At 45.0% G+C, this 24469-nt stretch overlaps 1 protein-coding gene across 2 annotated transcripts in view; it reads right to left on the bottom strand.

Moving 5' to 3' along the window:
* ephb3b (eph receptor B3b) overlaps positions 1-21830 on the bottom strand; it is a 57068-nt gene extending 35238 nt beyond the window's left edge. For both annotated transcript variants that reach the window (XM_084548486.1, XM_084548487.1), the window contains exon 1: positions 21131-21830. In XM_084548486.1, coding sequence (XP_084404612.1) covers positions 21131-21194 — 64 coding nt within the window. In that variant the 5' untranslated portion in view covers positions 21195-21830. The remainder of the gene's footprint in view (positions 1-21130) is intronic.
* Between the last annotated feature and the right edge of the window lie 2639 nt (positions 21831-24469).

Below are 24469 nucleotides of genomic sequence, written 5' to 3'. Positions count from 1 at the left end.
GCCATTAGCACTTGTTATTCTGGCTGACACAAGCACTTTAGATAAAATACTGATGTAGTAACAGCACGGCGAGCTCAAGCCATTAACTTACACCAACTTAGTGTTTTCTTCTGAATACTTCGCTTTGAACCTCATAGTTGCCACCTCATTTACCACACCGTGAGAGCTGCACTCTTTTGCTCTCAGAAGGGAATGCGAAAGCTTTTTTTCCCCCCAGCATCCATGACATCCATTTATCTTCCTGTCTCTCCCTGCCCCTTTACTGTACATATTCATCTTAACGTGTGTGTACTGCTCCCACAAGACTGCTGACGCTGACTGTCGTGACTTAATAGGACTTAATAAGCACAGTTCTGAACCTTTGCCTGAGAGGATCTAACCACCTTTGTGTGTTTTTTTTTTCTTTGTGTGATGTGTGACTTCAAGTTGAAATATTCCTCTAGAGGAGTCATCCCAGACCCTGCAGAGTTATGGCACTAAGATGTTTGGTCTTGTCTTAGGAAATGTAATTAGGGGCCGCCGATGCTTCAGCTCACCTCTCACTGAAAACCTCAGTGTAAGGCCAAATGCTTTGTGCTGAGATCACCTGAATTATTGCAAATAAACTCAACATGAGCAATCGTTTACCGAGTATTGTTTCATCTTAGCTCAGCTTTTTAAGGTTTGGTGTCATATTTACCACTTGGAAAAAGCTTGTTCCTCATTTGGGAATGATTATTTTAAGGGCATCAGGTCTGCCTGTGTTTAACTACCACCAGGAAACGGGCACGGGACCAGATTTCTGTAAGGGCCTGGGATGTTTACATCACCCAATGTGGAAATTATTGCCTCAAACTTTACTATAAATTAAGTTTTTTTTTTTTTTTCTTTACTTACAGCCTTTCCTGGAAATTCTGCTCACCTCACCTTCTGGGTTTTATAGTTCACGTTTCAGTCTGACTTTTTTTTTTTCTCTCCAATAAAATTAAACATCAAACGCAGACAGTAAACACTATTACACTCTAGTCATGAATTAGACACGCGGGGTGACTTGTGCTATGCGGGCCTCTGCGTGGGACGCAGAGATGCCATCATCCGATTCGAGGGAAATGAGTCAGCCAGCAACGACCAAAAAAATGCAAACAGGCAACCGAGTGGCAGGTTCACTTTCACCTCAAGGAAATATGCAGATCGTTGTCGAGTTTTGCGGGTGTTTGTACGTCTGTTTGTGTTTGCATTGGATTTAGAAAGGAAGCCAGACAGAGTAATTTGTCTATTTGCATGTACGTCTGTGTGTGCGAGTGTGTGTGATGGAGTGTGCTAGTGTCACCACAGCTGTTGATTTCATATCGCTTCACCTCGCACTCCCCGGGGAGGCCGCAATACCTGGAATACGATTCATATTTAAAACATTATACAGTGTAACTGCAACCTGAGCAAGCTCTGATTGATTTTCTAGTCTGCCGCACCGATGAAAGGCAAAACAAATACACCACGCGCTCAACACATGAACACATGTAGGTGCACATTTCCAACTTCTATAAAAAGACTTCCTCCTTTGACACCCACCAAAATAACAGGCAGACGACGCACCTCCTAACATCAGCTCCACCATTATCTCTCAACGACACCTATTTATATCACAGTGCGTACATTTTCTTCTTTTTTTTTTTATTCATGGGCGATTTTCGCTAAAGCGTTCCTTTGAATGCAGGGATTCAAAGCCTTGCTCAAGGGCACATCAGCAGAAAGCAGGTAGAAAAAAACACACAGTGCTCTTCTACACACAATCTTTTATTATTTAACACACTTTTTTGTCATTAATTTTAATGCAACAAGCTGTTACTCGTCTAGTGTTACTAAACAAAATCTCATTTTGAACAAAGCACTGGTGTTTATTTACAGCACGTTTCCGGTGTTCAACAACCGCTGTTAGATAGCAACATAAAAGAGAGGCGGCGGAGTCATTTACTTGATAAATCAGTGCCGATATTCTTTGATTTACGCCTTTGCGTGGCCGCCTCCAGCAGAATGCTCCAATAGCTCCTCGGCGGATAAGGCTGATGCACAAATGGCACTCCATAGCTCACAACCTCGATAAGAATCGCGCGAGCTGGCGCAGGCACTAATAAATATGAAGTGTCTCAAAGGTCAAACGGGAAGAAGGAAACCTAGATTGTGACTGAATTAGTTGTGAAAAAAAGTTGGGCCCTTGTACGACGGCCTGCTTTAAATGAAATGTTCAGAAAATCGGAACCAAACTCAATCAAAAGGAGAATTGCCGCGTATATTCATGCCTAAACGCTGTCTGCAGTCATGTGAGTGTGCAGAAATTCACCTGGCGCCTCTGTCTGTCTAAGGGATTTTGTGACAGGTGAGTGTCAGGACTCCATGCAAGTCACATTTACCATATCAAGTCCATCAATTGGGTTTTGTCAGCCATCAGTCTGCACTACTTTACCCTAATCAATCCCTGAGACACACTTCTACTGGAGACTTCTTTGGGCATGTGCTCTTGTGTTTACAGAGACCAGGCTGGTGCTACGAGAGTGCAGGTTGGTTCGGTGTGTGCCCATGCATAGACTGTTAAAATGTCCTTGAGAGAGAGAGGGAGAGAGAGAGAGAACGAACCTGCGTTTGTGCGGTGGCTGCAAGCCATTCTAGATGAGCGCGCCAAATAAAACGGCAATAAAATGTAAATGTTGGAACATCCAGATACAAGAGGCAATGAATGAGGAGTGAAGCACGTGAAAACAATAATAGAATATGCCCTCCTGCGTTTTCAGGGTTTTACTTCCCAGCCTGACACAGCCCAGGCACAAAGGAAATAACTATTGAATGTGTGTTTATTTGTCGAGATAAGCCAGAGAGAAGTGTGGGGAGAGAGAGAGAGCAAAAGAGAGAGAGAGACAGAGAGAGAGAGAGAGAGAAAGGAGAGAAAAATTATTCCCAGCTTTGGGTGTGGCTGCTTGTGATTTGAAAAAAAAAAAAAAAAGTAATTCAGTGCACACTCATTCATACTGGCATTGCTTATAAGTCTCCACAGAATTAGGCAGAAGCACAGAGAAAGAGAGGGACGAGGGAGAGTAGGAGTCAAGAAAAAAATGGGGGAGGGAGGAAGAGACGGGGAATGTGAAAGAAAAGAAGACATATTCAAGTGCGGACAAAGGGGAGGGGGGGGGCGAAGCGGAGAAAAAGATGGGAATGAAAGGCAAGAGGGGTTGGTAAGGTAACAAAAGGGGGAGCAAGAGGGAGGAGAGAACACAGAGGAGAGAAAAGGAGGGAGAGGATGGAGAGGTGGTACATGCTCTCTTGTATTCCCCACAGCTCCTGCACTGCTTTCATTGCCACAGTGTTTCTGGCATGCTGACATGCAGAAGCCTTCAGAGACTACGTGTGGGTCTGTGTGCTTGTGTGTAAACGGCCGCAGTGTCCTGTATTTTTGTGCGTCTCCCTGAAGTGTCTGTGTTTAACATGCAGCCTGATGGGAACTGTTTTTGCTCATTGCCTTACTGCAACCCAGAGAGCCATTATCTACTTCACTGCGGTCCCATTTTTTTTCAGTTTTTCTGCTCTTCAGTTCTTTTCTTTCCCCTCTCCTCTGCTCTGTTGTGCCCCTTTGCCTACGAGGTATCAATTCATAAGAGCCTGATAGCTCTGGCAACAGGCGGTATATAAGATAACACCACTGATTTCCAAGCCAAATGTACGAAACCGTGGTAGTGGCAACTTGTCCTCGGGGAGCTATGTGTGAATTTCGCTGAAAACGTTTCATTGGTGCGGAGAATAGCATTTGCATGAGCATGCATACACTCACCTGTGTGAATGAATGAGTATTTACTTGTATGGGTGGAAGCCGATGATTATCTGAGAGTCTCAGAGGCTCTGGAAGCATAAACATGCCCAAATACGCACACACACACACACACACACACACTTTTGTTCAATAGGAGATGGGCTATTGTGCTGCCTGTGCAGTCGGATTGTGTGTTAGCAATTACCTCACGGCTCTAATAGCAGGTTTCAGACTGTTCTGTGTGTCAGCAGTGGCTGACTCAACAAACAGGACTGAAACACAGAGGAACACCAGCTCGTACTGTACACTTACATAATGCTAATGCACACACATTATGCATAATATATACAAACAGAAAATGAGACATGTTATTAAGTCTCACGCACATACGTACACAGAAACGTGCACACACACACAGAAACACAAATCCTGGTTGTTCACTGGGGGTGCAGCCTAGAAAGAGCTGGAGCAGGGCATTGAATAAAAGCAGTGGCTTTTTGAATGGCTGAGCACAACAAGGAAAGGGCTTAGCACCCGGCTTTGCCATTCTGTTTCAACGGCCACTGGGTTCCTCTCACAAACACCCGGCCTCCGTGTCTCTCTGACTGTCCCTCCATTGTTTCTCTTAATACAGTCGTGCGCCAACATATTAGATCACCTTACAATACACTTCCAGTGCATCATGTAATGATTGCATTGAATCTAATTAAAGATGGCTACTTCCTGTTACACCCGGAACAGCTGCCCGTACGTCCGCAGTGAGGGGCAAAGCCCCGTTGCGGTCCGCATTTTCCACATGCCAGTGGCTTCCAATTACTTTAAAACAGTTTAAAAAATACTGTGGTGGTACAAACCAAAAGTCTTTGAGGTTTGCTTGTTTCTTTTCTGCTTCTCCTCGGAAACTTGCACAGGCGGGATAAACAAAATAACAGAACCAAAATAGAAGCTAGGGACTACCCTATTAGCGTGGTTTCCAGCTAGACATCCTAAACACAGTCTTTTGGCTCATCGAGCAACCGCTGATGATTTATGAAGATGTTGCAGGGTAATTATCAAGTCAATTATCACCGCCAGTCATGTTAATTTCCCAGGTATGCCCTCATTTACCTGTGAAGAAAAAAGGAACGGAGGAAAAAAAAAAAAAATGACGGATGGGGAATTTTAGTAGATGAGTAATTATACTCTACCCCGCCTCGCCTACACGCATACACATCATCCTACCCCCACTCGCTTTCCCCCTCTCCTTTCAAACGGATAGACGAGGAGAACCAGGTGACGTGCAAACCCTGGCTGTCTGGTGCTTTTCACATCATCTTGTTAAGTAGACAGAGGGCTTGTTACAGTTTACCTGCTTGCCCAGCCATTAACCTTTTCAGGTCAAAGATACCAAAGAACAAAAAAGAAGGTTAGGGCAGTTAAGTCAGGAATGCAACCAGCCAGGTCAGGGCTCTGAGGCCCTGTGTGAGTTGACACACTCTCGCACATGCACACACCCAGCAGCCACGCAAATCCATAAACACAAAGATCATATAAAGGCAATCTCTTTCTCTTTGTACCCTCACACACAAGCCGGGGAGTGGTTCCTCATGTAAAACAATAAATCCATCACGTCGCGAGCAAACCTTGCAAATACAAACAGGAAGAGCGAACCCAGTTCTGGCGCGCTGGGCATGGTAAACTGGGCAGGCTCGTTGCAGGGTATTGTCCTTCCCCTTCCCCTCGGAAAATCCTCGCTTCCCTTGTCTTCTGTCCGTTCTTTGTTTCTACCAGCACACATGGACACCACTCCTATCCATTTCTGTCTTTCTCTCCTCCCCAGGTGTGCATTTGCCAGTTCTTAAACCACCGCTGGGGTGAAATAGTTCGCGTTTCCAACCTATAAAACCTTGACTTCGGCTTTGCTCTCTTGCACAAGATAGCTGGATGCAGCCTCATTTCTGCTCGCCTTTTTCCATTCTTTGCCCTGTGAACAACGGTTAATGGTCTGTAATGACTAACAGCTGCAGACTGATTACTGAAAAGGCTTTATATATTTATTTTGGGGACCAGGCTTTATTTTATATTCCGAAGCTGGCAGCGGCAGATAAATGTGTTTATTAGTTATTTGGAATCATTAACTTAGAATAAAAGGTTGCGGGGGGGGGGGGGGGGGGGGGGTAACCGTTATTACTCATGGTTATTTCGTTTTTCGATGCCACAAATGGGTCGCCGGGATTAATCACGCGGATCTGTTTTGGGAGCGGACACTCACGCTATCTCTGCCTCCCTCCCATCCCTCGGTGCCGCCGAGATTCTTGCTGGACCGATATTCTTAATCGCCAACGAGTTAATTAATCTCACACTTGGCTGCTGTAATAACTTGACTCGTTAGACCTCTTCCGTGCAAATGGACTTCGCCTCTTTAACAGCTAAAAGCACCAGTAATGAACCAGCCAGGAGAGAGGCACGGAGAGAGAGGAAGAGAAAGGGGGAGGGAAAGAAAGAGAGAGAGAGAGAGAGAGAAAACTTTTGGGGCATCCATAAAAATCTTAAAACATGGCATGGCAGTATCTTTTCGACCTTACATGTACATTACAACTTCAGTCGGCTAATGGTCCTCCTAAGTGGCATCATGTAAGTGGAGCAGTACTTTAGAATAAGCTTTCTGAATTGCCAACAATAAAAGAATAAACATCAGCTGGTCCATAAATAAAATTTGATTTGATTTGAAATGAAACAGAGCTGATAATGACAGGACAGAAAGAGTTGCAGTCAGACTACAGCCTTCAGAATCCGCACTACCTGTTCTAAGCCCAGCTCAGCATTATCTGGTCAGTCTCATGGTCAGGGATTGGTGCGGTCCCAAACCTTATTACATATTAATGTATTTAACCTATGGAGAAGCCGCTCGATAGATAGTCACAGAAAAGAATCCGGGCTCCGGGCAATTAAAAGAAATTGACGGATGGACAGACAGACACCCAAGGCTGCTGGGGTCCATATGGCAGGAGGTTTTCAGAGGCCCACTTCAATTACATAAAGACCTCTGTGCATTGGCATGACACACAGAGGGCCCCAGACAGCAACACCACAGAAAGGAGGAATAAATCATACAGCAGTTAGTAACACACACACACGCGCGCAGACACGCATGCGGGCACACATTTATGCACATACACACAGAGACAGAACTGGCAAGGACACGAGTCCCAGATGCAGAGACTTCCCACACACACACAGAGCAGGTCAGTATAGGCACAGACAAAACGAGCTGTCTGTTTCTTGTAACACCCATTAAAAATAAATAAAACAGAAATGCATCCTGTCACGACGGGATGAATCCCGAACCGCTTGCACCCCTCACACACTCCAGCAAGTCCTCTAATGCCACGGCAGTGTACTGGCCTAGAGTTCATGCCTCATCTCTTCGTTCATCAGACGGCGTCACGTCGTGGCGGCGTGAATCCAACATCTGTACATCAGGATCCGATAGCAACTAAACTGATCTAGGTCAAAGTCAGAATGTTTGGCTGAATGACGCGGATGACAAATGAGAGGGGAACTTTAGGTTAAATATCTTTTCCAGCATTTTTTTTCCCCCTCTCTCCATCCAAGACACACAGTGTAGATATTTTTCATTTTGTCATCTGTCTACCTCTCCGCCCCTCTCTCTTCTCTTGGGACACGTAGGAGGGATATAGGCTACCTTGGCTAATGTATTATTCACCCTTCATTGATGTGTAACTAAAGCTGGCAGTTTGGAGGGAGTGGGGTCTCACCAATTACCCCACACCACCACTACTACCTACACATACACACACACACACGGTAGCTCCAGCCACAAGGCCGCCAGGCACCCATTGATTAATGTGCTGACACACAGTGCATGTTTGCTCACACACACACACACACATTTTCCTGTATCTAAAGCATTGACGTGCGTCTCTCTGTGTGTGGTTGTTATAAAGGTGCCACATTATCACTGGGAAACACTGGGGGTACCGTGGTCTGTGAAACAACCTAGAAAAGTGCGATGGTGGCTTTGAAGAAAACTGGCGTTTTGTAAAAAATCATATTTATGTACACATAGAGTGGATCAGAAGTACAGGGGTTATGTTCACACTTGTCACTTTATAAGGTCACTCAATCTACTGTATGCATTAATCTGGTTTCAAACTCAGTTTTGAATCTATATTATCTATTGTTTGAAAATGAGAGACTCAATAACAGTATAGGAAGTAAAGCTACTCCAAAGGCAACTACAACCGGGGAGCAACAGGTTTTATTATTTCTTCCCATGCCTCTTCAAACATGCACGTACAAATGAGCCTGCAAATATATGCACAAAAATATCAGGAATTTTGTTTTGCAGGATGGCTCTCCAAGAGAAGCAATGGTTAACTTTTTTTTTTTTCTCATAATTAACTGAGACGTTTCCCCTACCCACCTGTGTTATTGTGATACTTATAACACAGCCTGTGGCCACCTCAGCTAGTTAAAAAATAACAATCCCAGTGTTTATGCCTAAGCTCACCCATTAGCACATGCGTTCAGCTGGGTTCAGTTCTGTTGTGGCCTGTGGCGATAAAATCTGAGGGGAATAAACAAGAACAAGGTACAAGTTGGTTTTCCTCCACTAATGGAGTCATGGGAAACGAGATGCACCAAAAATATCTGAATGATCCCGTTCGGCTCGCATGCGTCCCGTCTACCTTTGGCGCAAATACACAAGCCGAGCCACTTGGTGGTCCTCGTGAGCTAGGTGGGGTTGGTAATGTCCTAACCGCAGGGTGTGGCTCGGGGCTGACCTGATTAGTCATCGGCCCTGACCCTGAGCCAGCCGAAGTGGGAAGAATACAAATGAATCCTCAGGGCTGTCGGCCAGTAAATCTGACTCGGGACCAGTGTTTATGGGATTCAAACCACACCACACAAGGCCACAGCGGATGGGTTTAGTGACCCTGCAGAGTGACTTCATCATTAAAAGGAGTGGGTGGAAAAATGTTGTCGGGCTAGGTGTTTGCTGAACTGATTGGTAGTTGCAGTAATTATATGGCTGGGATATAGGAATGGCGTCATGCTGCTGGAACACTTTGATCAAAAGCGTGTTAAGAAATACACAGTATGGATCGCTTGTTTTTCATAACAAGCCACTGTTTAAACTACAATACGCACATCAATAAATCATGGATGACTCAAATCTGCAAAGCCCACATTGGCCTGGGAAAATGTTAATATTTCACCAGCACGAAGGTTCGCGTTCAGGTTTTTCCGGTCCTCTTCCGAGTCTAGCAACTGTCAAGGCTCAACACATCCAGGCTGCTCTATTCATTGTTGATGAACAGGTGAGGAATTACTTAGACAGATGGAGATGGAAATTGATTTTTTTAAGTGTTGCTTCATTATCCCATGTGGGGCACTTTATCCAGTACCGCGGAAACACAACACCAGACAACGGTGGGTTGTGTAACGTCAAGGTCATGCGGGTGTTATGGTTTGCTGTGCGCACGGATAAAATGGGTGTCGCTGGTCTGGAATTGCCTGGAAGTAGGGCCATTAGTGAGGGACTAATTAGAGGAGACCAAGTGGTTTCCAGTACCAGTCGAAGCCAAGATTCATAAATAAGTAAGTGCAGGGGCAGCTTGGTCGCTTAATTAACAAAGCGTGAAAAAAGGGCGTGAATCCCAAGAGGCACAAACCCAATCTGGTTGCAAGGATGGGCTATCGGCAGCAATCCTGTCTATCGCGGTGGCATTGATTGATAGCAAGCCAAATTGAATCTCTAATCATCGCCACCCTTTTAGCTGCTGCACCCCTGGGGATTTACAGAGGCCAAAAGCGGCACAGGGGCTAATGCTTTTCTGACCCGGGCGGCATAAACACTGCAGCGCCGTCGCACAACCTTTTCGCCTGTGCTCGCTTGACCATCGCCATCTGGCCAGGGGTTATCTGACCCCTGTGTGTGTTCCTACTCACACTTTCATGTCTCCGGTCGATTGTTTTCACACTCTAAGCCGTTTGGCTAGGTATTTAAAACCCCTCGTGCAACTAACTTTTTAGACACCCTCTGCCACATAAAAACAGCATATTAAGTTACAGCCCACCGAGGCGCTCTTTGTAACCGTTTGCTCCGCGCTAATCTCTCATATTGTCCAAGCTGACAGGCAAGGAACGTGTTTTGTGAAAAAAGCCAAGGGCGACAATGACATGCTGAAAGAAAAGTGCGCGTCAGACCTGTCATGTCAAGTGTTAGTCTTTGAACCTTGTTTTTTTTTTTTTTTGTTTCCCTTTCCTGTATCCAGAACGCCATTTGGCTTTTGTGAGACCCAGGAAACAATTTCAGTCACTGGAATGAGTAGAGATTACGTACATTTGCCATGCCTTTTAACTGCAGACTTTCCTCTCTACATACACACAACAGGGGAAGCCATCTTGACAATCAAGACCTTATCAAATAGACGACAACGAGAACGGGTCTCCGAGCAGTAAAAGGCATCTGTCTCCCAGCTGCTCACTGTCACTGTTAGGATTTTGATATCACAATGGTATGAGATTACAGGCCGAGGTAAAATACTACTGCAATTAGGTCCTACTGTAACTGTGATAAGCCGCGGTCACAGAATAGGGAGCTGGGGAGGGGCAGAGGCAGAAAGGCAGAACAAAAAGCATGGCATGAAGGAATAAAAGGACCAGAATGACAGTTTAAGAGAGGGCGCGGAGAGAGCAAAGCAGAGAAAGGGACCAAGTGGTAAGCCCTGATTGTTCAGGTTTTTCCTCTTGGCAGAGCCCTGTCAAAGAGGCCGGGATGTCGGCTGGCACAAAGCATGTGCAGGCCGTGGTTTCTGAACCCGAACGACTTGCCAAACCACCGCTCTAATGATTTTGTCGAAGAATTTCTCTTATCAAAAAGTAGCGAAGAATGCTGGCGCACGCATACCAATAACCAAACAAAGGTAAACCGTGTCACACTGCAAAGGAAAGCAGACGTCGGAAAACTGCGCTATTTTTAGTGAGCCCGCCGTCACTTCTCATTAGATTTGTGTATTCAACTGCTCCCTCTGCCTCTTGTTCGACTCATTTATTGGTTTCTGCCAGCCTTTCTCCCATTCTGACAATATTGGAGATTGCATCTTGAAATTGTCGCACAACGTTTCCATTGATTGGCGCCGGCTCGCTTGTCAGATTCATTAAAAAGCCACCGGCAGATTCCTTCCAAGCTACATCAGAGCCCGGACCTTTCAAGCGGGACCACTGTGAGGGTAAGAGTTGGTGAAAGGCACTGACGGAAAGTAGTGGGTCTCCCTTCCTCGCGTGCAGGTACCTGGGAGGAAGCTGCATTGTGTGAAAATACAAGAAGATAGATGGGTGGCAATATTCCAAGTCAGGAGATTACAGTTTCTCTGCTCAGGTGGATCCGAGAACCTACTGCTGCTCTGTTGCTCTGCTCTCCACACTGCTTCCTTCTGTCCTCCCGCTGAGTGTCAGTTCCACTCCATCCTTTCTCCCCTGAATTCTGCTGGAATGACCTTGGCTCCCTACAACCTCTGGCCTGCGTAGCTGCTTCGCTCAACACCTTTTGAAATAAACTGGCAGGCCAATAAACAGAGCTAAGTGCCTTTTCAAAATGAGAACCCTTCCGAATCATCTCTTCTTGCCCGTCTCTCTCTCTCTCTCTCTCCCTTTCTCACTCTGCATGGCCTCACACACACACACACACACACACACACAGCTCCAACTTAATAAATGATAACCTTTCTGACTTTGACTCGGCAGGTAGAGGCGTGGAGCGTGGCAGGAGTTGGACTCACCGTGCACATTGCTCACCTAGCCAAGTTAGAGGCTGAAACTCCAGGGGAGGGAGGGATATGCATAAAAAATTGAAAAAAGGAAAACGGGAGGGGGGCATTCATATATGTATATAAGTGAAATCTGCTACCTACTGTCTGCTTTTGCCTTTCAGTGCTGTTCAAATACACCGCGCTCACACGCGAGTCTCGCAAAAGGTAAAAGGCAGGTCAGACACCATGTATAAGACGTCTTTTCTGCTTGATCTTTTTAATCCCTTCTCACTCTTTCATTTCACACGTACACATGCGCGCACTTCTACACACCATATTTCAGGGGAACCAAAGCGGATGAAGAAAAAAAAAAAAAGAAGAGAGAGAAGTCTTTGAACTGTCTGGATGTTTCTAGCCCCTTCTTCTTCTCTGTCAGCTCCCCTGCTGCTCTGTTAAGACGGAGAGAAAGGGACTGATCGATTGGGTCTGACAGAAATGAAATGAATGGAACCAGCTGATTGATTCATTAGCGGAGGGGTGAGCGGACGTGGACGCGGGCTCTGGCCCTAAGAAGTGCGTTCGAGGGCGCTTGTGTATGTGTATTGGGTGCGGGTAATTCGTGCATACGTGTGTCACCGTCCGTGTGCGTGTTAAGTGTGCGCGTTTGAAGAAGTCAGAAGGGATTTGCGCGGGGTGTGAGAGGGCAAAGGGAACCGGTTTATGGCCTGACTTGGCACAGGGGGAGGGGGTCAGCCTATATTGTGCGAAGCTTTCATCTGGCTCGTTGCAATTAGTCTTTCACAGCGCTTGTTGTCAAATCCCTGCTAGAAATCCCAGCTAACAACCACCATGTCAAAAAGCGCACCTAGGAGCATTTGTAATTGTGAGATCCACCTTTGTGAAAGGGAAACTTGCAGCATGTGTGAACTTTCATGAATAAACGGAAACTAATTCAGCTCAACCGGCAGCAGACCTTAATATCTGAAAGGAGGAAAAATCTGCAGGAGATCGGACTGTCTCGCAGCAGTGAGGCTTAGTGCACTGATCGAAGCGGACGGGCAACACACAGGGTGGCCTCCGTTCTCCTCCTCTGCCTGCTGCTGAAAACACACCACGTGAGTGCTATCTGTCACAGACGCACCGATTTATTGCCATCTACACCTCGGCCAAATGGACAAGCGTCGGGGCTGCCTGAGTAACAATACACCCAAAGCAGCACCTCCACATTTGCTAGATTGCCGTCATGAAATGCTTACCTTAATAACAGCCCCTTAGGCCCTTTGACCTTTCCTTTCATCGTCCCCCTGGCCTAAATACTGAACTTAAGACTTTAAAGTTACTGTGTCACCGAGACTCCATTTCAACTTGAGCCGAGGTTAAATAAATGCTCCCCACAGCTGGCAGTGTGTGAAGGAGGCTGCGGCGTGGAACCATGGGGATTATGTAAATGTCTCGACAAAAGGTCACATGTGATTGGCGCCGCCGTCGCTGCCGCGGATTCACCCCGCGTGAGCGGCGCGGGAGGAGTGCGTTTAAGATGTTCAGGCTGAATTTGGTGAACTGCTGATAAGCGAGCAGGGGGCCGGTTAAACCTGCCGCTGTTCTCGAGGAGACAAGAAGAAGAGAGGGGGGCAGAAATATTTAATAGAAGTGAGGAGCTCTCCTCCTGCCTGCCTGCGGGCCTTTTGAAGTGTAGATGAAGAGCAGGCGGTGAGTGTTTTTGACACCGAGGATGAGAAGTGGGACAGAATAAGGTGTAATAGTGGCCTGCTCCAACACTGTATATACTCAGTGTGAGCAGGAACACAGACTTTTAACCAAGTAAAAGACACGCCATTCCAACACTCTTGTTCTCGCACACACATTATGGTAATTACAGAGAGCATTTGAGCCCATCACATCTGTCATGACTTCAGCTTTTCCTTTGAAGCGGCGCCTGTCATCACACACACTCCGACTCGGGATGGCCGTTTGAAAATTAGCAAAAGCTGTTTCCCCCGGTCTTGAAAGGAGCGAGACCCAGACTCAAAACGTCTCACCATTTACCACCCAGCCTTTGTGTTAAACTCAACACAAAAACCTCCTTCCCCATTTCCTGCATCTCGCTTTTCCTTTATATTTAACAAGACCTGCTTAGGCTGAAACCAGGTAATGCGGCCTTTCTCCCCCCCCCCGTCCCTCCAGGCACAACGTTTTACAGCTGTGTCCGGCTCTCCACGCAGATGTAACCAGCCGTTTTAAAGACAAATATCAAAGATCTCTTTCTGCTCCGCTGGCGAAAATTTGCTACAAGGGTCTGTAGCTCGTAAAAAAAAAAAAAAAAAATGAGGAGGAGGCACTGAGCTGGATCAAACTGCTGTGAAGAGAAGACTCCTCGTCCAAACCTCGTGTGCTACTTCCTCTGTCCTTTCCAACTTGCCAAGTGACAAGCAGCGTAATGGATGTCATGTGTCCATAGTAATTTCTTATAAGCACAAAGTGCAACTACCCTCATCTGCAGGCGGGCCGTGACGACCAAAAGAAGTCGAGCGCACGTCGCCGACCCGGTCTCCGACTGTGCTTTTGACCTGGTCCGTTTATGTGAGTATTTAAGTGTGTCAATGAGCCATGGAAAGTTACACAGTCTGTCTTTCTAAATATACACACCCTCTTCCAGTGTATTTTTATTCACCAGTGGAATAGGATAACCCCTGGAGCTTGATTGTGTTAAGACGGCTATTGTTAAGACATAACATGAACACCACCTCAAAATCATCCAAAGAAACCCACCCCTCGTGACCTCTGAATAGGGTGCACGGGACGTGGGCCGAGTGTGGGCGGAAAGCGCGGCGGGTGCTAACTCACATGCGACCGGGACATTTTGACGCGCGGCCCTTTCAGCTGCATTTTGCGGACATCCGGCGCGGACCGGGGGCGTAATGAAACACCAACTCAGATGGCCGTTAATATTATGTCAAACATTTCACCAGTATTTTGAAAGCCACTAATACAGTTGAGTAAGGGCCCACGGTGTGGGAAGATCCCTATCCGAACGAGCTAAGCAACGTAAAACACCCATCATCCATTCGCACGCACATACCCGACCACAAAATGTTGATACCCTGGGATTTCCTAGACCTAGAAACAATACACAGTAACATATATAACAATATACGGTACTTTGAGGAGCCCGCCAAATAACCTCGCTTTTTAAAGTTCAACATATAAAATGAGTGTCTGCAGAAGCAATCAAAACTTTTTTACTATTATAGAGATTTGCATTGCATTAGGTTTTTAATCCACCTTGACGGAGTGAGCACACCCAGACATACTGTACCCCCAGCGAAGCGCACACAAACACGCTCCAACCACTGTAACCTCCCAAACACACACATACACACACTCCTACCGGGTAGATATACCACCCATCTTGCTCACCCTGCGCTTGCTCAAACCCTCTCTCTCTCACTCCCTTCCCCTCTACTGCGTCTGTGAGTCTCTCCCTCTCCTTCTCTCTTGTTCTGCTCGGCTGACTACCGACAGCGGCAGTGTGTCTGTGTGCGGGGCAGGCCCAGGCACATTCACCCTCCCCTGCTCGCTCTCGACAGTGGGTGTCAAAGGCCTGCCATCCCACAAGGCCCCTCTGTTGGATGCCAGGATAGACTGCAGACACAAATGCCATATACAAAACGGCCATGCACAGGAGAGGGGGAAAAAAAAAAAAAAACCCTCTCTCATAAAGCCGATGTCAGTTTAGACTATGCACAGTGGCTTGTTTACATGAACATAAATATGCAGCTAGAAAGCCATTACAGCCATAATGTGAGTTTAGCTGAACCCATTTAAACGCCACGCATAACTGTAGCACCGTTATTATCTTTGTCAAGGTTTAATTGTAGTATGCGTTTTACTCTGGTTTTACTTTAATTACTAGACCAGCAAAAAACTATTGGACCGCAATCACAACAACGTCACATAAATTAGGCTGATTGCACTTGGAGACACTCACACTATCATGTAAACTACTGTAGCACAAGTTGCTTTATATTGTCTGCTAAAAGGAGGAGGATCTAAATAGATATAATGGTAAACAAGTCAGAACACTATCTGCTGCCTGATTCCTCCAAAAGCAGAAACACTCTCTTTCTGTTGCAAAGCCCTGAACTAATACGTGATAGTGACTCACTGACTTCCCAGTGCTATATTTCGTTTTATGTTAAATATAGACTTAACAGTACAGTTCAACATGAAAAATAAAAAATAAAAAATCTGCTCAGACAACATTTTCGTCCACGTTGCCTTATTTTCACTGGTCATCCTGCTTCAACCCTCGGTGCACGAAGGCCCCAGCAGGCCCGGCACAACTGGTCGGTCTTCAGCATGCGAAATTCCAGCTCGGTGAATCTTTCCATGCCGTCATTAGAGCCATGATCCATCAGTCAGCCTGCATGAGTAGCGCCGCGGGCCCGTTGCATCTGCAAAGTCTGTCTCTCGAGGTCTCTGATCCAACACCCCCCCCCCCCCAACCCTCCTCCCTTCATATCCCAACTACCACCAGACACCCCCACTCCCAAGCCCCCCACCCCATACCATCCCACCCCATCTCCCGACATGTTGTCATCCACTCCCCCCTTCTTCCTGAGCGCCTTACGCCAATCTGAACCTAAGTCAGAGTACATCTGTTCAACATGGCTGCAGCCTAGAATATGACCTACCGAGTGGCTGGGATCCCCGTGGAGGTCAATACACCAGGATACGAGGCCTGGCTGATGGACTGGCACAGTTGCTGTCTCTCGTGTCCCGAGAGAAGGGAATATCTATGAATGCTAACTCAGAAGTAGTCATGGAGTATTGGACATTTATTACACTGCCAATAGGAGTTTGAAAATGTATTAAATGTAAGAGGGGAAAATGACCAATTAAATTTAAAGGGGATTTACACTTTGTGCGAAATGAGTCGACCTTATAACAATTATTTAATTATACTCTAAATGTATTTATTCATAAATTTATTGAAACTAAAAATTGGTTGTAAAATACATTACAAAATATATAAAATAATTTTTAAAAAATCAAGTATGTTTTACACTGTGAATATAATACTACTAATAATAATTGCTATTATTATAATATTAATAATAATAAGTGTTATTATTAAAATATATTGCTGGTATTATTATCATCTTCATATTGAACCCTTTGCTGCGCATACATTGCAAAACTGACCCTTCACCCTTCCCGTTTATTTAGCATGCATTGATTAATATCCTTAGGAATTCTAGCAAGAGGACGCCATGGCCTTTCTCAAAACTCAAACCTGATTCTGTGGTTTTAAGAAGCTGAACTGCGCTGATTCTGACTTTTGGTGTGGTGCTGTTCACGAATCCATGCGTCTCTCTTTCATTATATCTCTAACAGCATTATCGTATGCATTTGGAAACTGTACTTGTAGAAATCGTGTCATAGATAGATAGATAGATAGATAGATAGATAGATAGATAAATAGATAGATAGTCTTCAAACACGTGCGCATTAGTAGAGTTGGCTGAATGACTTTTCTTTTCTTTTGCAAATTCACTCGAACGCCTCTTCAGCACGTTTCCACTCGGAGCCACCTATAGAGTCACTAATACGTCCCCTTTGTCACTTAAATGGGATCCCCTAAATACGTTTGTTCAGTCATTTGCTTGTGAATGTTATGTAAACGAGCTCCTAAAAGTGAAGTTTGACATGGCAGCCTCCCTGGCAGCCCCGCTCAGGCCACACAGACTGCGCTCCTAAATAAAAAAAAAAAAAAAAAAAGCCTGCTGTATATGGTAGGCCTCAGGACTGCTCGGGTGCGGGACAAAATGGCCTCATTACGCTCTTTATCGCGAAGGCCAGTACGTTTGATTCTCTGCTTTTTGTCGTTTTTTCATACGTTTAGGCTGCCACAGGATGATTTTGGGACAATGCGCATTTACGCATGTTTCCTTAAAATACTTTTTTTTCCCCCACTTCTGGTGGACGATTCATTTTGTGTCCTGTATGGGAGTCCCGAAAGAAGATTTTCTTCGTCACTCCATTCTTAAAATCAACTTTTTTTTTTTTTAATTTTGTTTTCTGATGTTGTGTTTGCTTGACGACCGTAAACTGAAAATACGCATTTAATAGGAAAAACGACGATGACGACTTCCAGGGGACCTCCACTGCCGGCGAGAGAGCGCGTGAATAAATCATGAGAGAGAGAAGGAGAGAGGGAGAGTTTGATGAAAAATGTGCCAATTGAAAACAGGCACAGGAAAGCTCCTGTGGAGGTGTGATCTCACCCACATAAAAACACAAACATGTGCGCTACAAATGCCCCGCTTGTGCGTGATCACTGCGCGAAAAAACACGGCCATAAATAGGAATAAAATAACACCGAGAGTGAGAGGGGGGAACCCTGAGCTGTGACTATAAAGTGCATCTGACTCTGTTTAGGAAGAAAACCCCGTTACAGGTGAGGGAATGCAGAGGTTTTGAGCATAAAGTGACAATGTGACATTTTTGTTATGAATATGAGTGGCACCTTTGCTGGCGTCTAAATGCTTCTCCTAATACATCCTTTAAGCATGGTATGGACATTTCATTACCTTGGTATACAAGGGGGGTGCATTAGGATAATAAACTCAGACAGAGACAAACGGCATCGATGTGGGTGTACTGCTCCTTGGCCTGTCCTGAATACCATTAAGGTGCCCTGACTCATTCTCTTTTTCCCCTACGTCCCTCCCTCCATCACAGGTAATTTATACCAAAGGGTAAGCAAACCGCCTGTGCGCTATAGAGGACTGTCATCGGCGCAATTTGTCTCCCCCAGCCACACTGATAGCAGCCGAAAGTTCAACAGCCAAGGCCTTTCGTGCACCCACCCAGGGCTTTCCTCAGCAAAACAGCCACAGTCAACTTCGCACTTTTACACAAACCTAAGCTAATGAATTTCATTATCTAATAAAAACAGAAAATAGCTGGAGTGGGATTAGAATATGGGAGCACACCAGAATTAAACACATTTACATATCCGAACTCCAAAACCCTGTTCCATGAAATTAAAAAATAAGTGCCCTGGATATTTAATTATTTTTTTTTTTTTTGCGCAGAGGCTCAAAGAAGAACAAACCCTAGCGCAAAACAGCCATCATTCGTTTACGGAGCGCATTTGTGCCACATAAAAAGCTCCTAATCAGTTAAATAAGGTGTCCAGATTATGGTTATTATTTAACTGATGCTTGCAGCCACAGAGAACTCAGATGCCCTGCGTGTAGTTGACGCACAATTGTATGATTAACAGTAATGCTAATTTTTAGGATTGCTGGGTTTAACTACTGCATTGGATTGATTGGATGACCACAAATTTGCGTTAATAGGAAAAAAAAAGGACGAGAAAAAGAAAGATGCATTCATCAAGATCCCTTTTGGCGGGTAGTGTGACCTGTGGACCCCGAGAGAAGCACACTGGGCCCGGCGAAAGCGTCTCCCCACCAGGCCGCCTGGCTCTCCCTAACTCGCCAGAAATCCCAGAAAGAAGTTTCAGCAGAGGCCATAAATTAGTCGGGCTGTATTAAAAGCTTAGGTAAACCCCCAGCCAGGTCACTCGGCACAATTTATAGCATCACTTATGTAGGGAATATATTGTTCTAACGAAATTCATCAACTTCAAGCCTGCGCGCAGCAAACTTGCTATTACCGACAAGAATGTACGGAGCTCTCTCTCTTTCTCTCTCTCCCCCACTCTGCCTCTTTCCCCCCCATTTTCTCTCTTTATCTACCTCTCAAGTCCCCAACTTCTTCTCAACAAGAATCCACTCAACCATTCAAGCCATGTGTTTTAAGTCAGGGGTGAGGTCACACAGAGGAATCCGGGGGTCCCCTAAAATAAGGAACTCCATTTTTCTTCAATTGAGGTTGCTATTGGAGTTAGGCGAGTCTAATGAAAGCTCCCGACTGTATTGCAATCGTTATCACAGCCTACTTCTGCCGCCTGTTATCAAGAGGAACTAACAAAACAGCGAACCTTATCAGATAAGCGTTACACCATTTTCACCCCCACCACCACCAGCACTCGGGCGTTTTTGCGTCTGTTCGCGGCAGAGGAAGCAGTAGCGTGGAAAGCAATTTAGTCCGAATGATGATTGCGCGAAGGAGCAGAGTGATCCTTTCTCAGCTCCGACTGGAACAGGCCTACGGATGTTTTCTCAAATTAAGGTCAGGACACGTAGGAAAGTGAGTCGAGGGGTGAAACACATGCGCGCAAGTGTAGGTGGTGATGTGCCAGGTTACAGAACACAATCCCCACGCTGAATGATTTAGTTTGGGCCGTTTAATAAGTGACATTAAAACGAAATGATTAAAGCTCAGCGTTTTTTTTGGCGTGTACAGTACAGAGTCTATTCGGTGACCATGAGCCAGGCACAAAAACGCCAAGGTAAATGTTGTGAATTTTTGCTTTTAAAATGTACAGACAAGCATATTCGGGTGGCTCGACTCTGTGAGGACAGGTCGAGAAATAAGACGAGAAAGAAGAGCGTTTACTGAGCCAGTGGCCCACTGTCCTACTTTCCTACTGGCATCACAAGCCAACCGAGAGCCTCGCCTGGGCTTCAGCATTCACAGTTCAAGCTTTAGGCCCGTTTCAGCCTTATTTCCACCACTTTCCCCCAAAAAAACACAGCCGATCGACACATTCCAAACTGCAGGAAAGAAATAACAGAAGAGTGGGACACTACCTCACAGGGAAAAGGGAGTGATAGAATATCTCACTGATTTTACGCACTGCAAACAGCTACACTCCCCTAAAACAGATGGCCAGCCAGTATAGGCTATGATTAAATGATTTTTAACTGTAAACAGCCAAAGAATACCACTTTTAAACATTAATCAAACTAAAAAAAATAATTAATTAGGAGCTAAATTAACGACAGCTCGCTTGCAACTTGCGTTTAAGTGTAATTTTAAATGGCTTAGGTGATGTTTACAGCAGCTTTTCTAATTAACTGATTAGAAATTAACTGTTGCCGTAATTTTATTATTATTTTCTATTTCTCGAAGGGAACTTAAACCGATACGAGTCCACATGTCAAAAGGCCACACACTCAAACAACCCTAAAATACACGCAGCCGACCTGCGGGTAAGTGGCGGTTGGGAGCCGCGCGTCTTCTCAATGAGATACAGTGTAGGGCTAATTTCCTTAAAGTGACAAAGAAAGCACAAGCAGCCGGCGATAGCTGGTGTAACAAAAAAAAAAGAAGAAGAATACACAACTACCATTGAAATGAATGAGCTTTCGTTGGCGCATAACAATTGTGTATTGTATCCTGTGCCGGCCACAGTGCCTCGCCGCTTAGAGCCAATAATACCATTAGCGATCACTAAAAACAAGCCAGATGGCCACTTTGAAAATGAAACGTTGGTTTAAATTCGGGGATGACATAAAATTAGGACTTTTTTTTTTTTTATGTGCGTGTGTGCGCACACGAGCTTTCGGGCTGTGGTGCGCAGCCTGCGAGAGGCATGGGTGCTGGCTCGCTCAGAGAGACAATACGCTCCAAGGCTGCCTGCAAAGGCAACATATCATCACGAGAAGAGGGAATTTCTTACCTTCCACTGCGGACACCACGGGCAGCAAGAGGCTGCATAAAAGCAGAAAGTAATCCATTGTCATAAAGCGGTCAGGTCGGACATGTAAATAGACCCACGAGAGAGAGAGCGAGGAGGGAATACAATCCTGGGTGATCCGACGCTCCACGCACCCAGTCCCGTCCCAGTCCCAGCTGTGTCAAGCCTCCAGGACCAGAGTTGCCCCCATTCACAAAAACGCGTAAATGTGAGAGTTCAGAGGAGAAAAAACTGCCTTATTTGGTATAAAATGTGTGAATGTAAGAGCCCTTCTCCTTTTCTTTTTCAGTGATCCCCAAAGTGCCTTATTGAGCCAGAGAATAGGCAACGGGCGCAAGTCCTCCAGTCCTTTCCCTTCGCATTGAGCGAATAAACTGTAAGCAGGTAGTCCAGTCCGCGGTCACCATCCGGAGAATATTTCCAGCAGTATTTCGTTGACACTCGGTTTAAAAAAAAAAGCAAAAAGAAATTACAGCCTTCTCCGGGAGATCCAAAGACTTCCTATGAGAGCAGAGGCAGAGATAGCCGCACGGGTGTCACAACCATGGTGTATAGTCCCATCTAGGCATGTGCACGCCTCACGTGCGTCCGCGACCAAGTGGTATTCCTATGAAGAGACAGCCGTGGTTTATAGATATTTATTCCCTGAGCGAATTTTATCGGCTTTGGCTGCTGCGTAAAACCGTCTGCTTCGCTCTGCCTGTGCGCTGGAATGAAGCACACACGGCTGTGGAGGAATAAGGGGAGAGTGTGAGAGAGAGAGAGAGAGAGAGAGAGAGAGAGAGAGAGAGAGAGAGAGAGAGAGAGAGAGAGAGAGAGAGAGCGAGACCAGGGGGGCACCGAGAGGAGGGGTTACAGTTGAAGCAGCTGCACTGAAAAATGTCTACCTTGACAATCACTTAGTCTCACATTAATTATCAAAATTAAATCTTTTTTTTTTTTCCAAACTATGATGCATTTTCACTGGTTCCCAGAGAAGCATTTGTATCCAGCCCCTCCACCTCTCCAACAGACACACAGTAAGGACAGCAGCAGGCATTCTTTCTCTCTTCCACGCATGTCTAGCATTTTTGTGACAGAAATAAAATAATTGCAAATGTTTTTTTGTTTTTTTGAATAACTTAAAATCCACATGTGTGTTTTTGTTGCCTCGGAGAGCCCAGTCAATGTCAGAATTGCTAAGTTGTTCTTTATATTATTATTTATGTGTTTGCCGGTGCAGAGTCTCCTTCCCTCTCATAGCCCGTGTAAAGGCATGGACGCACAGCGCCCCCCCGCGGGTCGCTTCCGCTCCGATTAAAAAAAAAAAAAAAAAAAAAGGAAAGAAGTTTCTGTTGAGCTTCTGCCTTGATTAAAACAAATTTATCTCCGGCTGCTTCGCTTCAGAGCTCTCGCACATTTCGGAGAATCACCGGCGGACACTCCGGGACATTTTTTTTTTTCTTTTTTAACTCTCAAATCTAAAACAAACTTCGAGCGCTCTGAGTTTTTCTGCGAGTATGGGGGTGACATCATCGCATCCAGCGCGCCTGCACTTCAGACTTCGATTTAAAAAAAAAAATAAACACGGATCGTTAAAATGCGGTTTAAAGACAACAATTCTAAGAGACTGCTCGTGAAAAAACGCAAGAGTCTTCCAATAATTTTGATTTCAGTCAGCCTGTGTGGCATGGAACTTTTTTTTTCTTCTTCTTAATAACAAAAGACTTTCCTGGAAGCGACGCCCTGACTTGAGCGCAACATCGAACTGCACACTTGTTTAAGTCGCTGTATCTTTTAGCTCATATGAGATTTTGCACAGTCAGTCCTGTAAAAAATGTGGCAGTCGGTGTTTTTTTTTTGTTTTTGTTTTTTTCTTCTTCTTCTTTATCCTCCAGCCAGGACTAAACATCCCTACAATTTACTTTTCCTCTTCCCTGGATAAGCTGAAGAAAGGCGCATCTGTCACGACCGGGCTTTTACAGCCTTTCTCCTCAATTTCCTTGCGTTTACAGTGGTTTTATCGCATCATTAAGTGTTTCGGTTTAATCTCAAAACAGCAGTAAACAGAGTTAAAAAAAAATGTTCCAAACCGTGTGCATTGCTTTTCAAAAACAAGCCCCTCTAAATTTACAAAACTAATAATAATAATAGTTCTGCTTTGTGCGCCTTTTGTCAGTTTCAGGCGTCATACCAGTGCCTTGAATGAACGCAAATAATCTTGTGATCTGCCTGGGTAATTCCAGGACTGCTGACAACATGAAACCCCCAGTAAATAACCCTGCTACCCTTACACTGCTGAGCAATAGTTTGCCATGTGCGTTTTGTTTAATTCAGCAGGAATCTGCTGATGCATTCAATTAACTCAGAAATGTATAGCAGAGTCAGGGTTGACAGACGGAGTCCTGCAGGATGTGAGGCTGAACTTGGAACAGTCAACATTAATATTGAGCTAGCAGATGTCGACTGTGTTATTAATCGCGCTGTTCTTTTCTCTACGTGGAGATAAGAGGGAGAGCGTGGAGCTGAACACTGCAGATGAACTCTGCTTAACTTTATCCCGCATGCAAAAACAATGGGACACGGAGTGGAACTTGTCGCCTGTTCTGCCGGTATAGAAAGAAATGTTTAGGTGTCTTCTGAGCACACAAGTGTGTTAAGTGAAGCCAAACGACTAGGTCTGCCAGGGTTTGTGTAAAGCTGGAAACGGACTGTATACGCCATATCCTACACCTTTGCAAGAAGGACAGATGTGGTCTGTTGCGCCTCTCGGTGAAACGTGTCACTGTCAAAGGTTGTCTCGGTAATAAATAGTTTAAAGGATTCATTTTTTGCCATTTGGGGATTTGTAAAACTTTGTACTGGTTTGCCATCTTCAACTTGATTACATTATATTTGCCTGAAGTATTTGACTTTAAATGTATTTCTAAGTGACAACAACTTGACTTATTGTAATTTATATTTTAAAGTGACAGACCTAAACAGTCTTTATAGTTGTAATATTATTAAGGTGTAATTTAGTTGGTGTGCTAGCATTAATCTTAAATATATATATATAAAAATAATAATAATTAAAACTGCTCTTGGGAATCTCTTTCTATAATTTAGTTTTCCTTTTATTTGTGAATTTATTTAAAAGAAAAAATAAATAAATGGTGCAACAACCTAGCCGATTCAGTAAGTAAAAGCTCAAAGACAAGGCTGGATGTGAATGAGAAATCTCTTTAAAGATTTCAGCTCTGTGTTGCAGGCTCATTTAGCAAGTTTTTTTAGAAGTTTTCACCAAGTGTGCGTCCATGTCTATAACATGTATTTAAGTATCTTCTAGAATGACTGTGAAGA

The sequence above is a fragment of the Chelon labrosus genome (assembly GCF_963514085.1).
Source record: "Chelon labrosus genome assembly, chromosome: 7".
NCBI lineage: Eukaryota > Metazoa > Chordata > Actinopteri > Mugiliformes > Mugilidae > Chelon > Chelon labrosus.
Note: the sequence above shows the minus strand (reverse complement) of the source record. Positions and strands in the feature narration are given on the sequence as shown.